The sequence below is a fragment of the Gorilla gorilla genome, chromosome 11 (assembly GCF_029281585.2).
Source record: "Gorilla gorilla gorilla isolate KB3781 chromosome 11, NHGRI_mGorGor1-v2.1_pri, whole genome shotgun sequence".
Taxonomy (NCBI): Eukaryota; Metazoa; Chordata; class Mammalia; order Primates; family Hominidae; genus Gorilla; species Gorilla gorilla.
The window spans coordinates 99,457,960-99,478,315 of record NC_073235.2 but is presented as its reverse complement, the minus strand read 5'-3'; the positions used below and the strand labels follow the sequence as shown (position 1 = coordinate 99,478,315).

At 38.0% G+C, this 20,356-nt stretch overlaps 1 protein-coding gene across 5 annotated transcripts in view; it reads left to right on the top strand.

Moving 5' to 3' along the window:
• The window catches only part of ANKRD44 (ankyrin repeat domain 44), a 348,412-nt gene that overhangs the window by 208,545 nt on the left and 119,511 nt on the right, over nt 1–20,356 (top strand). For 3 of the 5 annotated variants that reach the window (XM_055379331.2, XM_031008708.3, XM_019022688.4), the window contains exons 10-13: nt 4,424–4,538; nt 14,345–14,427; nt 15,603–15,666; nt 17,637–17,705. In XM_055379331.2, coding sequence (XP_055235306.1) covers nt 4,424–4,538; nt 14,345–14,427; nt 15,603–15,666; nt 17,637–17,705 — 331 coding nt within the window. Of the gene's footprint in view, nt 1–4,423; nt 4,539–14,344; nt 14,428–15,548; nt 15,667–17,636; nt 17,706–20,356 lie in introns of all 5 variants that reach the window. The other 2 variants (XM_055379330.2, XM_031008706.2) reach the window with 1 other exon arrangement.

Below are 20,356 nucleotides of genomic sequence, written 5' to 3'. Positions count from 1 at the left end.
GGTCAGGAGTTCGAGACCAGCCTGGCCAACATGGCAAAACCACATCTGTACTAAAAATACAAAAATTAGCCAGGCATGGTGGCAAGCACCTGTAATCCCAGCTACTTGGGAGGCTGAGGCAGGAGAATTGTTTGAATCTGAGAAGGGGAGGTTGCAGTGAGCCGAGACTATGTCACTGCACTCCAGCCTGGGTGACAAAGCGAGACTTTGTCTCAGGAAAAAAAAAAAAGTTACTAAAGGAAATCATCTGAAATGTAAAGACTATTTGTAAATATGGTCATTCCTGTGTTTTTCTTAATAGCAAAGATTTGAGTATGCCCTCAATTCCTATTAATTGGGGACTTGCTAAGTAAATTCTCTAGATACTGATATTATATAGTCATTTACAATTATATTAATGAAAAAAATTAATGACATGGGAAGGTTTGTAATGTAACATTAAAGGAGAACGTAGGACTAAAAAACTCTTTCTACACCGGGAACTCAACCATGGGAAAATTCTACACACACATGCACACATACATACAACTGGGAGGAAATATTCCAAAATACTAGTACTGACTATCTTGGATAGTCAGTGAACTTATAGATGACTTCTGTTTTCTTCTTTGTGTTTCTATTTTACTACATCTTCTAAATTTTCTACAATAAGAAAATACTTTCTCAATCAGAAATAAGGTACTTAAAACAAATGTATCACACCTTTCTAGATTGAAGTCATTCATATTTATATTACTTATCCTAGCATATATAGGTATGTATATGGTTTAGATATCAGTACAAAAAGAAACCTCGTACCCGTTAGTCATCACTCCCCATTTGTCCCCAGCCCCTGGCAACCACTAATCTAGTTTCTGCCTCTGTGAATTTGTTCAGGCTGTTTTCTTGAATTTTTAGTCTTTTAGGCATTCAGGGAACATTTATTTAGTCAGTCAACAAACACACCACCAAGATAAACTCCAAAAGGATCAGATATCTATATCTGAAAAAGAAAACCTTTCCCATATAGAAAACATGTGTCAATTTCTTTGTCACCAGGGTATAGGGAAAGCCTCCCTAACAACAAACCCAAACATGATAAAAGACTAATACATTCCTCCCCCAATTTTTTTTTTTTTTTTTTTTTGAGATGGAGTCTCACTCTGTCGCCCAGGCTGGAGCGCAGTGGCGTGATCTTGGCTCACTGCAAGCTCTGCCTCCCAGGTTCACACCATTCTCCTGCCTCAGCCTCCCGAGTAACTGGGACTACAGGTGTCCGCCACCATGCTGGCTAATTTTTTGTGTTTTTGGTAGAGATGGGGTTTCACCGTGTTTGCCAGGATGGTCTTGATCTCATGACCTCGTGATCTGCCCACCTTGGCCTCCCAAAGTGCTGGGATTACAGGCATGAGCCACCACGCCCCACCACCCCCCGAATTTTTTTGACAGGGAAAAAAACATCAAAAATTAAAAACAAAACCTGGGAGAAAAATATTTGTAATATGTATTGCTGATAAATGAGTAATCTCCCAAATAGAGCTTACTCATTTTAAAAGTTATTGAAAATCACTTTTGCTCATTTTTCTAAGTTTGTTTGTATGTTTGAGGACATTTAAGCCATTCACATATTTCTATTTCTTGGGGTTTTATATTACTTATACTAGCATGTATAGATATGTGTATATGGTTTAGATATCAGTATTGTGTATATGTTTAAGGACATACACACAAACTTAGAAAAATGAGCAAAAGTCATGAAAAATAGTTTACAGAAAAAGATAAACAAATGGTCCTTCTATAACATATGAAAAGATGTTCAACTTCCCTCATAATAAGAGAAATGCAAATGAAAGCTGCATAGAGATACCAGCTCTCACCCATCAGATAGCAGATATTCAAAAGCTTGACAAGGCTATAAGGAAAAGTGTCTCTCATACTGTGCTGGTTAGAGTGTAAAATTGCACCGTGCCTACAGAGAGAAATCTGGCAAAATATGACAAAACCACATATTAATTTTCCCTTTGACCTAGATATCTCCCTTCTGAAAATTTACCTTGAAGATACATCTAACAAATATGAAGCAACATACATGTGAGATTATTCACTGTGGCATTCCAGATAATAGCAAAATGTTATTTACAACCTAAATGCTTACCCATAGGAGATGAATGTACTAAACTAGTACAACTGTGCAATGGAAAACAATAAAACTGTACAAAAATCAAGAAGATCTCCAAGAAGTCATCTTTAGAAGTGAGTTCTAGGAAATACTGTTAAGTAGGGGGATTTTTTTTGTTTTTGCTTTTTTTTTTCTTTTGCAAAGAGAAACACAGAAGGATAAACTAAAACTAATGAAAATGATTACTGTAGGTTGTGTATGAGGATGAAGAGGAAAGGATAAGAATGAGTAAGGCTTTTCAAAAATATGACTTTTGACTTTTGAAACATGTATTTTACATATTATTAAAATAAAATAAAACCCAGTAAAAACATTTGAAAGCAAACAGAATCAAATGAACGTAACTTATATAGATAATATAAGCACACAGTAAAAAATTCAGGTAAATTTTGAACAAAGTACTCCCCACATATGCTAAAAATTATTGTGGAAAAAGTCTGTTGGGAAATCAGATACCTGTATACTCTGATTGCCTGTATCACTGCACAGATTGCCTGTTAATTACAAAGAGGAGAAGATATTTTTGCAGTAAGTGTACTGACAGACACCACCTTAACCACATAATCAAGCCTTTTTTTTATTGTGGTAAAATATACATAACATAAAATTTACCGTTTTAGCCATTTTTAAGTGTACAGTTCAGTGGCATCCAGTGCATTCCTACTGTTGTACAACCATCACTGCCATCCATTTTCAGGACTGTTTCTTTTCCCAAACTGAAAGTTGGTACCCATTGCAAGTAGTCAAACTTTGCATCACCTGGTAATGGAATAACTGTGTGTGTGCTAAGAAAATGGAGCGGGAAGCACGCATCTGCTCTGGGAATTGTTGCCAAAATGTTTAGCCTGAATCTAATAATGAAGAAACCAAAAGACAACTCCAGAATGTAGAGCGTCCAACACAACTCGTGATTTGGGCTCCAATAATATCAATGACATGAGAAACTTAAAAAAAAAAAGCCAGGAGGATTGTTTTGGATTAACAGAAACTAAAGAGACATGACAACCAAGTGCTATCAGGATATTTGACTGGATCCTGGATTAAAACAACAAGATAACTATTATAAAGCACAGTTTGGGGACAGTCTGAGAAATTGGAATATGCACTAATATTACATAAAATTATTTTATGAATGTTAAATTTCTTGGATAAAATGATGGAATTGTGGTTATGTGCGAAAATGTCTTTGTTCTTAGGTAAAACATACTTAGCGGTAAAATGTTATGATAGCTAACTTTTTAAATGGTTCCTCAGATAAATGAATGAATAGACCAATTGTATATATACACACACACGAAAAAGGGAGAGAAAAAAAGAAATTTAGTGAAATAAAAACTAGGGGAAGAGAAGGCAAAATAAAACATAATGACAATACTATATTATTAAAAGAAGTATGGATGATTATTGTCATAGTTTTTATAAATATAGGCATTTTCAGTTTATTGTCTATGCTTTTACTCATTTTAGTCATAATATTAAAATACTATAAGCTAGATCATCAAATTACATGAAATCATTTCCTGAACTGTCCATCCCCTTTGGTTCTTATGTTTTAGCACAAGGTTTACATAGGTCTTTAATTCAGCAGGGAAAATTAAAATTGAACATGTCTTCAGAATTACACTTTATGGGATTTGAATACATTCTTCATTCAGAGCAGGCATTTAGTTGTGAGATTTTGGATTCTTAACTAAGACAATATGGAAAGATTTCTCAAAAGCATTTTTCTTTTTTTCTTTCTTTTTTTTTTTTTTTTTTTTTGAGACGGAGTCTCGCTCTGTCACCCAGGCTGGAGTACAGTGGTGCGATCTTGGCTCACTGCAACCTCTGCCTCCCAGGTCCAAGCGATTCTCCTGCCTCAGCCTCCTGAGTAGCTGGGATTACAGGCATGCACCACCACACCCAGCTAATTTTTTTATTTTTGGTAGAGACGAGGTTTCACCGTGTTGGTCAGGCTGGTCTGAAACTCCTGACCTCGTGATCTGCCCGCCTCAGCCTCCCAAAGTGCTGGGATTACAGGCGTTAGCCACCACGCCCGGCCTCAAAAGCATCTCTAATAGACTTCTGTCTACATGGATATACTACTACTACTGCTTCAGATGGTGACTTGTCCCCTTTAAAAGCATTCTTGTATTTCGGAGCAAAGATGCACAACTGGAATAGGAAAGAAATCAACATTTGGTTGATACGAGAGATTAGCAGAGAACATAGGACCTGAATCAACCTGAATCCTTGCGTTATCCTGTATTAAAATATCTCTTTCAGGAGGTGAAATTGACTGTGTGGATAAGGACGGCAACACTCCTCTCCATGTGGCTGCAAGATACGGTCATGAGCTTTTGATTAACACCTTAATAACCAGTGGAGCTGACACAGCCAAGTAGGTTACCGCAAAAATACGGTGGAATAATTGCCTCAAGTGGGAATACTGGCAAAAAGATTCTTCCGTGCAGTAGATAGTTCCCATTTATCCAGGTTAAGGTGGATCTATACCATTATACTAAATACAAATTAAATTTTAAATAAATTAAGTGCCTTTTAATGACAGAGGCAAAGAAGAACCAATTTTATTTTTTAGCTTCATCCAAATGAGGTCTATTTCAGTGGTTTTAATTAAGGAAACTTGAACTTTATTCGTAACTTTTCTTTCTAATATTCTTCTGTCCTTCCCAATGCTTCATATTAAACAGGAAAAATAAAACCTAACTGTGCCAATTTAGAATGTATTCAGAGTGCTTGCTCAGCTTTAATGATATGGTTATAGAGTACAATTGAGTCGATCTGCTATGTAGGGAAGGGGGAACCTGACTTCATTTTGAACTTCAATTCCACAAAAATACATAAAGCATCTATGCTGGGTGCTATGGGAGATTTCATAAGATGTAAGTTACCTAGTTTCAAGGCGCTCATAATTTTGTTCAGAGCCCAAGACCCACTTAAGTCAAAGAACCATGCGAGATCATATATCATAAAGTTCTAAATGAAACAGACTTAAGTGGCAAATGTTTGGTGTAGACAATCTGTGTCATAGAATATAGACAGGGAAGAGAGAGCTCAAAGGTGGCCAGTGTTTTCTGAAAAGGCTTCAAGGAGAAGATGAATTTTAGCTAGGCTTTAGGGGCTGAGAATTATCTGAGTACAGCAGAGGGTGGCAACCATCCCAAGCAGGGAGGAAAGCGGGAACAAAAGAGGCAAAGACTCCACACCAGGGAAGAGCTTGGCCTGACAGAGTAGAGAATGTGGTGATGCTATGCACCACCGAGGGGCAGGACCCAGGGTGGTTGGGAGCCCAGGCTTTGGTGGATGCTCCCTTGATGCCAATCCAAGCTGCTTCCCTTGTGAGCTGTGTGACTTTGAGCCCCTTGCCTAATTGGAAATATTGTAGTAATACTAGTAATACTAGTACTTATCTGTAGGTTTGTTATGAGGATTAAGTGACTTAATTACTAGTAAAGCTCTTTGGTATCTGGTAAGATCTATATGAGTTCTATAAATACACCTCCTAAGGTTATTAAAAAGATAACGCATGTTAAAAGCTCTTTGAACGGTGCCTGGCACGTAGTGAGCTATCAATATATGTTAACTATTATTTTATTATTTAATAATAGGTAGTAGAACTAAATTAAAGAGGGCCTTCAATGCCTGAATAAAGAGTTTAGCCTTGATCAGAGTCTGTAACAATAACTAAATTTTTAGAAGAAAAACCTTATGAAGGCAGTGTATCTTAGGAATTTTATTTGTTAATTTTCTGCAACACCATTGAAAGTCTTGTATGAGAATGAGCTAAAATTGAAATGACCTGGGGAAGACGCAGTGGGATCATGAAATCAGATTCACAGAGGGCAGGTGTTCTGGACTTAAAATGAATTTTGTGAAGCACTCTGGTAGATTGGTAGGATATAATGGTTTATCTTCATCTGTCCAACATTAAGTTGAACTGGGTTCCAAACACCTCCCAGTCTAGTGGTAGAGATAAGAACAAGCACAAATTACTGAGTATTGTGAAATTTGTTAAGATGGATGTTTGGACCAGGCTGTGGGAACAGAGTGAGAGAGACACTAATTTTCTGGATCCCCCAGAAGAGATGACATTGTAACAAAAGGAAGGATATATAGGAGTTTGCTACATGGACATAATTATGCGGTAGAAAGAGAAATGGGAGAAAGGAAGGATATCCCAAGAAAAGGGAACAGTCGTTATAAAGACATAAACATGTGAACCTGTTAAAAGCACATTTCTAAAGCTGGGTCATTGGATGTTTGGTGGGTGGAGTGGAAAGAAATGAGGAGGAAAGGCTGGAAGAGCCACATCTCAAAGGACTTCGCAAGTCCTGCTAAAGAATTACATTCCACTCTGAGTCATTCGGAAGCTGTTAAAGAATTCTAAGTGGGCGTAGAACAGGTTGTGTCTAATGATCCCATTTGTGTGTAAGAAAGATCGCTCTGATAGCAGTCCAGACATAGTGCAGGCGGTCCAGACGTACTGGAGGCAGTCCAGGCTACAAACACTTGGCAGCCTCTTGCAAATGTCCAGGGAAGAAAAGATGAGGTCTTGGGCTAAAGTTGAGGCTGAGGGATGACAGAAGAGGAGAATGCTGACAAATAGTATTAGCAGTGGGATGTCTTTTTACAGAAGAGAGGGGAATCTGCTGTGAGCCAAAAGAACTTTTTAATTGGGATGTCGTAAGTTAAAATAAGCCTCTCAGTTTTGTGGAAAGAGCTCTACACTAAGATTCAGGACGCTCTTACCAGGTTCTGGAGTTCCGAACCAGATCATGGATGCCCAAAGATAGAGATAATAAATGCTCAGTGTTAATTAAGCAGAAAAATAAATATTTAGGCACCAACTGACTTTACCTGTAATGTGTTAATATTTTCAGTGGTATTTTTTTTCAGCTTTGGGTTACTTGGGAAATTTTAGCCAAACAATCATGAATTTCTGATTTTCTTCCAGACTTGAATCCATTTTAGGAATAAAAATAAGCTGGACCCAATGGTTACTTAAAATTTTTCCCTTAAAACCATTTAATTCAATATGATGGAAATTTATTTCCATGTAATTATTTTGCTTTCAATTTATGGAAACACAGACCATGTAGCAAAAGTGCCTTAAAAATAGCATTGTTGTTCAAGTAGCATTTTCTTCCATTGTCTCTGCTATGTCTTAGGGACACAGATGAGGGAAACATTGTCTCAGCCTGAAAGAGCCATGTCTGCTTTCTTTGTCACAACTATCTGAGGATGCGACATGCTACCTTCAGTGACAATGGTTCCTTAAGGCAGTGATTGTATGTGTGTGCGTAAGTGCCTTTGTGTGTTTGTGTGTGTGGGAGAATGGAAACGACCCTAGGGCAAAATATCAAAGTGAAGGGAAGAGTAATTGGAGAAGATTAAATTTGCCAAAAGCCTCTCAGAAAATCACTGTTATCTGGGTTCCTTATAGGATTATTAAAGAGGAGAAAAATAGGCCTTTCATAAATAAGTGAAAAAACAAATAGCATTTGTGAAAAGAACCCATTTTCATTCATAAGCAATATAGCCAAATGTATTTAAATTAACTCTATGTGACAAGTTTTATCATTATTACTTTCTTACGAATTTATTTGAATCTAAAATAAATGTCAGCCCTTGATTAGAATGTTCTTTGTTATTCTTTTTGCTTCTCTGAACTTTAAGTCAGAGCAGCTTCCTACGGTTTGATTCAGTGCTCATGCAACTTTACGTGGTGTCAAAACCCTTTGGTTTATCTTGTTTAATTTTGTTAGTTTGAGGATTGTCTCCAGGGTTTTAATTTGCCTATTTCCTTACCAATTATGCATTCTTTTTCTGCCTCAACTGCAGCAGAATTAGGGGTATTATAGTTTATAAATAACTGGCTCTGACATTCATTCATTCATTAAATATTGGTTGAGGGCCTAAGTGGTACCTACGATGCCAGGTTCTGGGATTATAGAGGTCCCTGCCCTTGAGGAATTTATGATCCCCTGGGAGCAAGATTTAAACAAGCAATACAATCATGCATGCTAAGTGTGATGCCAGAGCGATTGCTGGGTGCTGCTGGGATGTGTGAAAAATATCTAAGATGTGGAACCCAGTCTGGCAAGACTAGAGAAGCAAGATGTAAAGGTTTAACCAAGACTGAAGGATGACTAGCAGTTAGCTCATGGTAGCAAGAGTCTTTTAGATCCTCAGTATATAATTATTTTTATTATAATGATACATGAATATGTATAAACATAAACTAGATGAACTCCTTAGGCTTTTGACACTGGCAAATTAATATTTTAAAAAATTACAAAATACATGCAAACAGAAACCAACACCATTCATGTTAACTGCACAATTTAGTAGTAGCAAACATTATGAGTGCTTCCCTCTGGGCACTGCTCTGAGGGGTTACATTTAACTTTCACCACAGCCTCATGAGGTAAGTGCTATGATTATTCCCATCTTGCAGGTGAAGTAAGTGAGGCACGGAGAGGTTCAGTTACCTGCTCAAAGTCACAGAGCCAGTAAGGGATAGAAATGGGACTCATCTTCAGTCTACTGGATCTGGACCCTCAGCTCCTGAGCAAGTGGCTTGCTGCCTCTACATAGCAGATGATGTGATAGTTCACATTTTGCCAAAGTGAAGTCACCATTTGTGTAGGATTATGGTCCTGGTGGCTGAGGTGCAGGCTCTTTAGAGTTCAATATACACTGCAAGAATGGAGGTTTTGCAGTGGCTTAAAGTGGTGGAACAGTGGACTTGGCATGCAGCACAGAGCCCCTTATTCAAGCTACTGCCAAATTTTGTTTATATGGAAGGCTCAGGTACTGGATTATCATTGGCCCTTCCTAGGTTCAGTCTTATCACTTGTCCATTGAGCCCATCTTTATTCTTTTCTCACTGGCCCATGCCAGTACTACACAAGCACCAATGTGATCCTCAGTACAAACATGGACACTGAAATTAGGCAGAGGTATGTGGTGATAAAGGGCCACTCCGATGAGTCAAAAAAATGCTTTTATGCCAGTTGTTTTAGATTATCATAGAAAGGAAAGGACAGGTTAAAAATTCTCACAGAGAACTCTTGAGATCCCAAAGATATTTCCAGTACTTTGGAGATGCACTGATTAGTTGGAGAAATAATGGGAGAAGCAGGAGAGAAAGATAAGAGAGTTTCAGGTGGAGGGACTGGTATGTGCAAAGGCCTGGGGGTAGGACAGAGCCTGGCACTTAGAGGAATGGAAACAAGTTTATTGAGATTCTAGAATATTCAGATTAGACAACAGCCAGATCGAGAAGGGGCCTCTTGAACCACTTTAGCGTGTTTAAACTTGATTCAAAAGGAACCACTGAAAACATCTGTTGGTTGCAAATAACAAGGACCAGGTCTCATGGCTGTCACTTAAGGGTGCATAATAAATACTTGGAATTGCATAGATAAAATTCATAAGAAATTGGTTTGTTTACTTGGACTGATCATTTGAGTAAAACATCATAAAATCATCCTATTCTAAATTTAGGAAATGTTTTTGTCTCACCCTCTCAGTGAGCAAAGCTAAACCAATCCCACTTTGCTGGGACACTTGTGAGGTAAATATTATAAAGAATTTAGACACACAGAAAGATAACAGAAATGTTAACCGATCATGATTCATTCTTGGCTTTTAAGGAATCATACAACTGATTTTAAGGAAGTACAACCTGATTACAACTTCAAAACTCATGTACTGCTGATTACCAATTAACCTTATATGAATTGCAAGGGCAACAATCATACTAACATGTATGGTAAAGGATTTCCATGTGCGTGATGCTCCATTTTAGCACTACATGAACATTATCTCAATGGGTCCTTACAGTTGCTCCATGATAGAGTCACCGTAATTGTCTTATTTTCTTGAGGAGGGAACCGTTATGCACTTGCCAAAGGTGAAGTAGATAGCAAGTGGCAAAATGAGGACTGAAACCCCAAGTTTCTGACTCTGTCACTTTAATCATGTATTCTTTACCCACATGGCCTAAAGAGAAGGCTCTAGAAAAGACTGGATGTAGGGAGGGCAGCCACATCTCTCTGATGCCAAGGGGAAAGCTTCAAAGACCCCAAATTCTAATCGTGTGAAGGCTCTTTCTTCATTTCTAATAGCTCTCTGCAAGACAGGCCTGCAGACCTCATTTATTCTGAAATAACTGGGTAGGAGATGCCAACTAACAGCTAAATTAGAACTAGCTAATATAAATGTGTTCCATTAATTCAATGACTGGTCAAATAAATGTGGCAATTTAACGAAATTGGTCTCCTCTTTCCTGTAACTTATGCATTGTTAACTTTAGTGTGATTTGGCACCTTCATTATTGATCTTCTTTGATGTATACCTGATGAAGTAAGAGTGATGCTTCTTAATTGGCTAAGACAGCCAAGTCCTAATTTTCCTGCTAAAGGTTTTATAATCCTTCCTTTGTGAGCAGTCTTATTTTATAAAATAAGGTAGTAATTTTATTTTGAAATACATAAATCATTTCTGAATTGATTCAGAGACACTGAATTCTGCTTTTCTTTTCTTTCCAATCTTGACTTGAAACTTAGTTTTACTATTTGAACCATAGTTTCATATGCAAGTGCAAATGCCAATAGTATTTGAGTCTATGCAAATCTATTTTCAAATCCTGCACTGAAGTAGTAACTTTTTATTCACTGTGGAGTAAAAAATATATATCAAACAGAAATTTTACTAGACCTTTTAAATCAGAGTAGTTCTATCTCTCTCATCTTCTCAGGTTTGTAAGGAGCAGTGAAAAAAAAATCAGCGAATGTAGAGTTTGATGAATTATTCAAAGATGGGTTTTAAGTGGCAAGATTGATTGGAAATATTGATAATGAGGTTTACGGAATATATCATATGGTTGCTGTTATACTACCACTTATACTTTTCGTTTTTCCCAATTGGTTTCTTATAGAGTTTGATGCTATTTCCTCAAATTCATTTGCTTGTATTATTTTACATAAAGATATATATGGAACTTTATAAACTATATTGTATATATATTATGTGTATATATATTTTTATTTATGGGTGTATATGAACATGTGTGTGTGTGTGTGTGTGTGTGTGTGTGTTTGTATGTATTTAAAGAATGAGGAAGGCTCAAAGAAATCTTAAGAAATCCAGTCCTTGATTCCAGGCACATTCTTTCAGGAATGAAAATATTCTATCCATTTTCCTCTTCTAAATGTCCAGATATATTTAATCACATAGTTTTGCCTTAAATTCCCAAAACAAATAAAATGATTAGGTAAAATCACATTAGCTTTAAGTGCCATTTTATAAGGAGGTTTTAAAACATGTTATGCATTGAAAAAACAAGAATGTTTCTCTTGAATCAAAAGGGAACAATATAAATAATAACATAAGCAGAAAAGCTTCTCTCCAATCCCCCAACTCCCTCTCCCCGTTCACGACCATCAAGGTCATCACTGAGGCAATTGCATTTCAGAATTTTTTTTGGTAAATGATGAGAGAGGCAATTACAAGCAGTTCTTCTCCACATGATGCTGCCTGGAAGACGAGCAAATTGCATCACTTGATGGATGCCAGCTATTATACACACTGGGCTGGAATCTCCATATAGGGAAAGGAAAACAAACAGAGGGAAGACCGAATAAAACCACTGTTAAATAGGAAGAAGCTATTATGGAGAGAGAAAACAGTGGTTAATTGCTGACAGAATTGAATTTTGCAAAACCCTGAATACCACAAAATGTCTGTGAATGTGTATATCCTTTTACACAGTCACACACACATCATCATAATAACTTTCGAGATGGTAAATAAAATGTATGTACCCAAAGCTTAACAAATTCAAATCATATGTGTTTCTTTATGAAGCATGGAGTCTGAAAACGGGCCACTTTGTGCCAGAGAGGAGACTTAGGTAATTAATGCTGTAGGGTGTAAACAGATATAGTCCCATACTTGCTTGTATTATGCAGAAGATTTTAAAAGGCTGAAATGTATTATTTGATTAAAATAAGATGTTATGAGAAGTGGTCACTAACATTATAGATGCTTACAAGTACACAGGAGCCACCTGGTGATGCTGTTTATTATGAGCCACAATTCAGCACATGGCTTTGGGTCCTTGCTGAAGAAGATGTAGTAGGGAAGAGGAGGAGGATTTAATCCCAAAGGCAAAAAGTGCTGCCAACAGAAGATGTCTGTCCCTTAAGGGGTCATCCTGGTGACTGTGTCTTAGTGGGGGTCGGTCTATAAAATCCTTTTCTAGATTCTCTCTTAAATACTACTAGATTTATGAAATATATGCAAAGTAATGTGTATTGCCCCCAATTGTGTTTTTGTTACTGGTATTGTGATGTGGGTTAATGTGCAACGTAAAAATCTATTAGGAAGATGAAGTTTGATCAGCAAAAGGCAAACATTAGTTTTTATTCTCATCCAAAACTTTATTTTCAACAATATAGCCATTATTAACTCCTAGCAAAGTGCTTGGGACATAATACAACAATAATATTTGTTTATCAAATCAAGAAATAAAACAAGGACTGAGCGTGGTGGCTCATGCTTGTAATCATAGCACTTTGGGAGGCCAAGGTAGGTGGATTGCTTGAGCCCAGGAGTTTGAGACCAGCCTGGACAACATGGCAAAACCCTGTCTCTACAAAATACACCAAAGAATTAGCTGGGTATGGTGATGTGCACCTGTGGTGGTCCGAGCTACTCAGGAGGCTGAAGTGGGAGGATCACCTGAGCCCAGGGAGGTCAAAGCTGCAGTGTACTGTGATTACACTGAAGCAGGATATTTCCCTGACCCCTTTGTGGGACTTGAGACAGGGGTACCTTGTTTACTCAGCCTGCCACTCTCAACTCCTTGCTGGAAGGAACGCCTGAGCAAATGAGCATGGGAACTGGGGTGAATGAGTGCTGGAACCAGCTGGCTGCTTTGGCACTGGCAGGAGTGAACTCTGTGCAGGCCCTGCAGCAGCATCCAGGCAGGGGTGCCTGCAACTCCCAAAGCCTCCTGAGGGCATGTTACAGTGCGCTTTGAAGTCTGCCATCCACGGTTGGCTTAAGTGTTAACAGCTCAGTGGGCCCTTTGCCTTTTTGCATAAGGCAGCTGCCCTCCGCCAGCGAGGGCAAAGGGCCAGTGTGACAGCCTTTTATATCTGCACTTGTGGTTCCTGAGCTCTTGTTTGGCATCCAGGAAAAATGAGGTCTCATGAACAAATTGAAGGATGGTAAACACAGGGGATTTTATTGCCAATGAAAGTGGCTCTCAGCAGGAAGGGGAGCTGAAAAGGGGATGGGATGGGTAGACAATCTTCCCCTGAAGTCCAGCTGTCTCTGGCCAGATTCTCCTCTGAAGTTATGCCATCAAACTGTCTCTCTGAAATCAAGCTGCTTCTCTCTGACGTTCAGCCATAGTCCTGTCTACTAGCTGAGTCTGGGATTTTTATAGGCACAGGATTTGGTGGGGGAGGGCCATGGGTGGTTTAGGAAAAGGCAACATTTGAGTGGGAAAACAGGGATATAAGTTCTCACTTTGGGGCACAGTTTCAGGCTTTTCAGCTTGAGAATGGGGTTTTGCTCAGAACCTGCCCTTTTCTGCCTAGAATTTCTCTGCCCCCTGCCTGCCTCTATCATTGTATCAGCACCACTGCACTCCAGCCTGGGTGACAGGTGAGACTCTGTCTCAAAAAAAAAAAAAAAAAAAAAAACCAAGTGAAAAGAAAAAAAAGAAAGGAAACAGGTTGCTTTTCAAACTTGAGTTTGTCTTGCTCAGTATTGTTATCTCCAGCCCTTAGCATAGTCTATGATGCTTAGAAAGTGTTGAATAGATGAATGAGAGAATGAGACATACAATCACCAAGCTGAAAGAAAATGACAGGGAAATTAATTTTACATTTAAAGAGTCATGCTTTATGTGAAACAGATTTTCTTAAAAATATACATTCCTATGGTAATGGGCTTTTAATTATGGTTTTGATTCAGGCATTTATTATTTTAAGGTAGAAACTGATTGCATAATTATTTATTGAATGGAAGAATTACCAAATTATTTCAGCCAAGACTCCCTACACAAGGTGTTGTTAATTTTCATCAGAGAATCTAGAAAGGTAATTGTCCTTCCGCATGTGTCTTGAGATCTGTTGCCGTGAGCTGCTCTGTTTTCTTACTCCTCAGGTGTGGAATCCATAGCATGTTCCCTTTACATTTAGCTGCCCTAAATGCTCACTCTGACTGCTGCAGAAAGTTGTTATCATCGGGTAAGTAAATCTGTTAGCAGAGATGAGGCTTAATGTGTCCTGTACATGAGTCAATGGCTTCAGGTGTCTGGTCAGAGTGAGTGGCTGCCTGTGCTTCATGTCATTACCTGACTCGTCAGGATGAGTTGTATTTCTCAGCTAACTGCATGTGACAGCTCCCAACAATCCTTGGTGTTAAAGCTGTTTGAATGTCATTATTCCTGCCCCAGAATGAGAGTCTTGCCTGTTTTTCCAGTAAAAGCTTGGGTGTTCCAGGGTGAAACATAGCAGGGATGGCCAGAGTTTATAGAAAGGTTACGTCACAGAAGAAGGAAAAGTCTTTGAGGTTTAAAATGATGGTTTAGCATTTAATATTTTTCAACAAAGGGAAAAGGCCAAATACCCTACATCTGGTGGTAGAGAATGTCATGTTACTTTCCCACTCCCTGGGCACTGAAAAATCACTATGGCTGATTTCCTCCAACTAGGTTTAATTTCAATTTTTAAAATATGAGACTATTTGGAGCCAAGAGATTGTTTCTGGTTTGGAGCTTTGCTAATCTTTCTTATCACTACCTCTGCCAACTGTCATATATTAAGAAATTCCTGGGCTTTCAAAAGTGGTAGAGGTCTGCAAGGCAAAGATTGTTTATGAATTAATTTGTGAGATATCCCAGAGGCATTTTTTTTTCCTTTAAGTACTTTACCTATGGCTGATTCTGCTTTCACTGCTGTTGGCATGTTTAAAAAATAATTCCTGCATGCAAGCATGTTTCCCAACTCTTAAACCAACTGAAAGGTTGAAATACACTTCAGAAAAAAATCTATTCCAGCATGCTAAGATTATTCCTTTGCTTCTATGTTTTGTCCATGAGTTCTATCTGCCTGTCGATTGCCCTACTTATCTCAAATTGGTTTCATAAATTTCTATCCTGGGATTAAAAAATGGGACTGTGGTTCACCCAGGGCTGAATGTGAAAATAAATCCTTCTTGACTTCACGGTTCTTCCTATAAAATTGCCAAGCTTGAGCAGTTCCCATTTGTTTCCATGACAACCTCTTTCTGACTACAATTGCTTGCATTCTGGTTTTTCTACTAACTGATTTTTCTGTCTCTGCAATGTTTCTTGTGGTTTAACTAGGACAAAAGTATAGCATAGTATCCTTGTTTAGTAATGAGCACGTGCTGTCTGCAGGCTTTGAAATAGACACCCCAGATAAATTTGGAAGAACGTGCCTTCATGCTGCTGCTGCAGGAGGGTGAGTAGTTACCAATTCTAGTTAATTTATGAGTTAATTACTAATTCATCTTTATTGACTTAAGTTGTCTGTGAATCAAAGGCAATTTCCTTAGTAAAATAAGAATCATTTCTACTAATTATCAAATATCACTATGTTATATTTCCACATCACAAGCATTTTGTTTCACCAAAGAAAAATTATTAGCCCATTTCAAATAGCAAATAGTTCTTCTTTTGTTTTCTTCTTTCTCTTTTCTTTCTTTTCTTTTTTTAAATTATAGATTTTCAGGCTACAGAATACATATCTGTTACCCCATACACCAAAAGACAATAATTTGAAATTTGTTCCTAGGTTTTTCCTCTTTTGTTGCTGTTATGTGGGTGATAATCAAGAGAATCAAAGGTTGAATTAATTTATGTTCATTTACAGACATTTTTGTTCTTGTTTCAAATCTAATTTTTAGTCTTTTAATGATTAAATGTGAACATAGGTCAAGAAAACCCAAAAGACAGGCAAGAAGTGATTTTATCCTTACCTTTTTTTAAAGTTGTAAAGAGAATTTTTCATCAGCTACTTTCTTTTCACCTACCAGTGGTAAGATTGAAGCTCTGATCAATGTCATTGATATATGTGACCACACATTGACTAAACATGGCATCTCTTGGATGACCTTGTTTGGGGAAGATGTTGGTTCTTAATCAGTTTCCTGGTCCTTAAGGAACAGTAATGCTTCGCCATTTGTCATTTGTATATTACCAAAGGCATTACCTATTTATCAGAGGTGGATAAATGGTGACACTTTAGGGTTCCTTATTTACATGAGTCCCTTCTGAATTCTTATAACTAAATTTGTATTCATAATTTTGTATTATTTTTAAAAAAGACCCCTTCCCCCTACCTCAGCCCCCAAATTGTATGAGCTTCATGAGCCACACAAGTTGGATCTGCCACTACCCTTGATCCTTTGGCATCATTCAGTAAGAGACAGGTGCTTTATATCAGCTGGCATGCTACACCAACACATACTTATTTTAAAAAGTTCTTACATGTTACGATTGAAAGAGCTATTTCTCTGAGAAGGTGGCTATAAAGGGTGGGTGTGGGGTGAGGAGAGCCCTGCTCAGGTTTATCATTGAGATCATTTTTCTTATTTAAGTTATAGTAATAATTCCAGGCCACTTCTAGCATCCTAAGTTTAGAACAATGATGGACAATTGTCTCTTTTGTATGCTCACATTTAAAAAATATCAGACCTGTACAGAAAGTGACAACATACAATTCCAGATTCATGTCTGAAATTCCTATTAGAATTACTATTTAGCTACATGCCCTTTAATAGGAAAAATCACTTTGATGGGTCCTTTTCTCTCTACTAAATATGATTTATTGCTTCTGCAAATGATAAAGAAGCTATGGAAGATCACTGTGCTCCATGACATCATTTTCAGCCTTGGTTCTGCACATTTATTTGCATAAATTACAAAGACAGGGAAATACAGTTGTTTTATTTTCTATTAAGGAGTATCTGGGTTGAAAGTGGTTATCATGGTGAATTCATTCTGCTGTGATAGAAGGTAACGCCCATCCACTCTGGCTCATTGTTTAAAGGTGACATGAAATTATTATAGGTTTAAGTGGTTGTTTCATAAACTCTTGACGGTTTTGGAAAAAGAATTTTAGGATAAATGATGAAACCATCACTGGAGGGTTTAATCATGTAATAATCATTAAATTTCTTAGTCATGGAATTAAAAATGTTCCACCAAGCTCTTTAATCTATTGATTTATTAGCTTTGAAAAAGGAATCATAGGAACTTTAGATCCTTACAATATGTCATTACTCTAATATGTTCAGGTTTTTATTAGCGGAATTTAGACCAGGAGCTATCTTTTCATCTGGTCCTGTACTCTGCAGAAAATAGCTCTTGCTGAAGATAGGCCAGTAATTGATCTCTTCCATCTTAATGATGTTTTCCCTGTCTTTCTAGTAATGTGGAATGTATAAAACTCTTGCAGAGCAGCGGAGCAGATTTCCATAAAAAGGACAAGTGTGGGAGGTATGTAATCAGAGAGTTGTGCTTCAAGTGCTTAAATAAGAGGAACTGGGAGTGGTCTATGTAGTAATCAAGTTAGGTTGAAATGGTAAACTGGGAAGTTAGCTGGGGGGATTCCATCCTCCTCGGAAGGAAGTCCCTTCTCATAGAGGTTGCCAACAAAGCAAATAACAAGCCACAAAGAAAGCATCTCCACTCACAGCTGCTGTTTAGATGTGCCAATTGTCTCCCTTTTTTTTTTCTTCAGTTAAAAGACAAAACAAAACTCCTACATGGATATAGTTTGGAAAATTCTGTTTCTAGCAGAGTGGAATACATAAATCCTAGTCTTAAGATCTAGAATATTTTATTATATGTATTGAACATTTCATCTTGGGATGAATTTTCAGACATGTTTAAAACATTAAGTGCACACACACCACCGATGGGTCATAGAATTCTTCTTGCCTTAATGGTCCTTTATGTAAGTAAATGATGCCATGATGCTAGCTGGTACATGGATATATATTTTTCATGTATATATATAATTTTTTTTTCCCATTGCATCTCTTTACCCTTCCTTTCTACATGTACCCTCCTTCTCTGGGGTTGCCACAAATTTCTCCTCTTACCAACTTGTCTAAGGCAACTCCTACCCGCCCTTTCAGATTCATGTCAGTGACACCTCCTTGTGCACTGATGGCATGCCCCTCTTCTCTGCTCCCCTAGCACCCTAATCCTTCATGACTGCAGAGTACCTCACACTGTTCTTATGGACTCTCACTCCTTGTGTCTCTCCCTGTTATGGGAAAGGGGTCCCCATCCAGACCCCAAGAGAGGGTTCTTGTATCTTGCGCAAGAAACAATTCAGGGCGAGTCCATAGAGTAAAGTGAAAGCAAGTTTATTGAGAAAGTAAAGAAGTAAAAGAATGGCTACTCCATAGACAGAGTAGCTCCAAGGGCTGCTGGTGGCCCATTTTTACAGTTATTTCTTGATTATATGCTAAACAAGGGGTGGATTATTCATTCCTCCCCTTTTTAGACCATATAGGGTAACTTCCTGATGTTGCCATGGCATTTGTAAACAGTCATGGGGCTAGTGGGAGTGTAGCAGTGAGGATGACCAGAGGTCACTCCTGTTGCCTTCTTGGTTTTGGTGGGTTTTGTCCGGCTTCTTTACTGCGACCTGTTTCATCAGCAAGGTCTTCATGACCGGTATCTTGTGCCGACCTCCTGTCTTTTCAGTCTAATTAAAACATATGCAATCTAATCTAATATGTAAAATATTTAAAATTTCTTTCTTTTGAACCAAAGAGGAGAAAAATCAACTAGTGAGAGAGCCCATAAGTTGACTATAAAATATGAAATAATTATACTTGAAAACTAATCATTTGTTTATTATTCTTTGACTATCAGCTGGTCATACCAGAAAAACTGCTGAACAACCGAGAGCTAAAAATAAGTAATGTACAGCAAATTACTTTATATTTCTGTAGTCTTGCCCTTTGCGAGGTGCTTGTGTTTTCTGATACTAACACTAATGAGGTATGTGGGGATGCTGTTACCCCTTTTAATAGATGAGAAAGCTGAGCCCAAAGAAACTAAATGATTTATACATGTACACAGAATTTTAGACCTAGAAGGACCTTACAGCCTTTATCTTTGGGCTCTGTCATGAGGTTGTTACCTGATAATTTTCAGTCTAATTAAAACATATGCAATCCAATAGGTAAAATATTTAAAATTTCTTTTTTTTTTAACTAAAGAGGAGAAAAATCAACTAATGAGAGAGAAACTAAATGATTTACACATATACACAGAATTTTAGACCTAGAAGGATCTTAGGTAGGGCACAGTAGCTTAAAAGTTCTTATTGAAATAAGGGTGAAGAAGTCAAGATCCAGAGAGGGGATGTGATTTAGGCCAGCTTGCACATCTGCCAATGCCAGAACCCAGGGCTTCTGATTCGGATTTGGATTCAGATTCTGCATTGTTCTTCCCATTAACCAACATCCCTACCCTCAAGGAGCTTGCAGTTCAGTGGGGAGGATAAGACAATACACCAGTGCTAAAATCAAGGCAATATGTGATGAGAACTCAAGACAGACACAGAGAGTAGATAAGCCATCTTAGACAAACTAAAGAGAACTAGCCCCTGGGACAAGACGATGAGTGGGGTTTTGATGGGTGGAAGTGATTCGTGAATGGGCACTCCCGGGGGTAAACCAACCTGGACAAAGGTAGGGGGGAAGTAGGGACATGATCCAGAAAGCCTCAAGTCATCCAGTTTGGTTATCCTAATGGGTACATCTAGGGGAGAGAGATACCCCATCAAAGGAGATTGGGACCAGTTTTGGAAAGTCTTCAATTCTAGGCTGAGGAATCAAGTATTGGTTAGTAGAGAGAACCAAAGGTTTTAGAACATGATTGTTATATGTGGGTATTGCGCCTTAAAAAAAATTCTTCATTTACATTAACTAGAAATTATGGACACTTGATTAGCGCTAAGGAAGCCAATAGGATGGGCTTGCAATGATCCAAAAAAGCAATAACATAGACCTGAACTAGGATAGGCTCTAGGAAGGAAAAGAAAGGACAGATCCATGGTAGATGGCCTTGTTTGAAGCCACTGTCTTTGTAGCCTCACTTCCAGTTTATACAGGTTAAGCACCCCT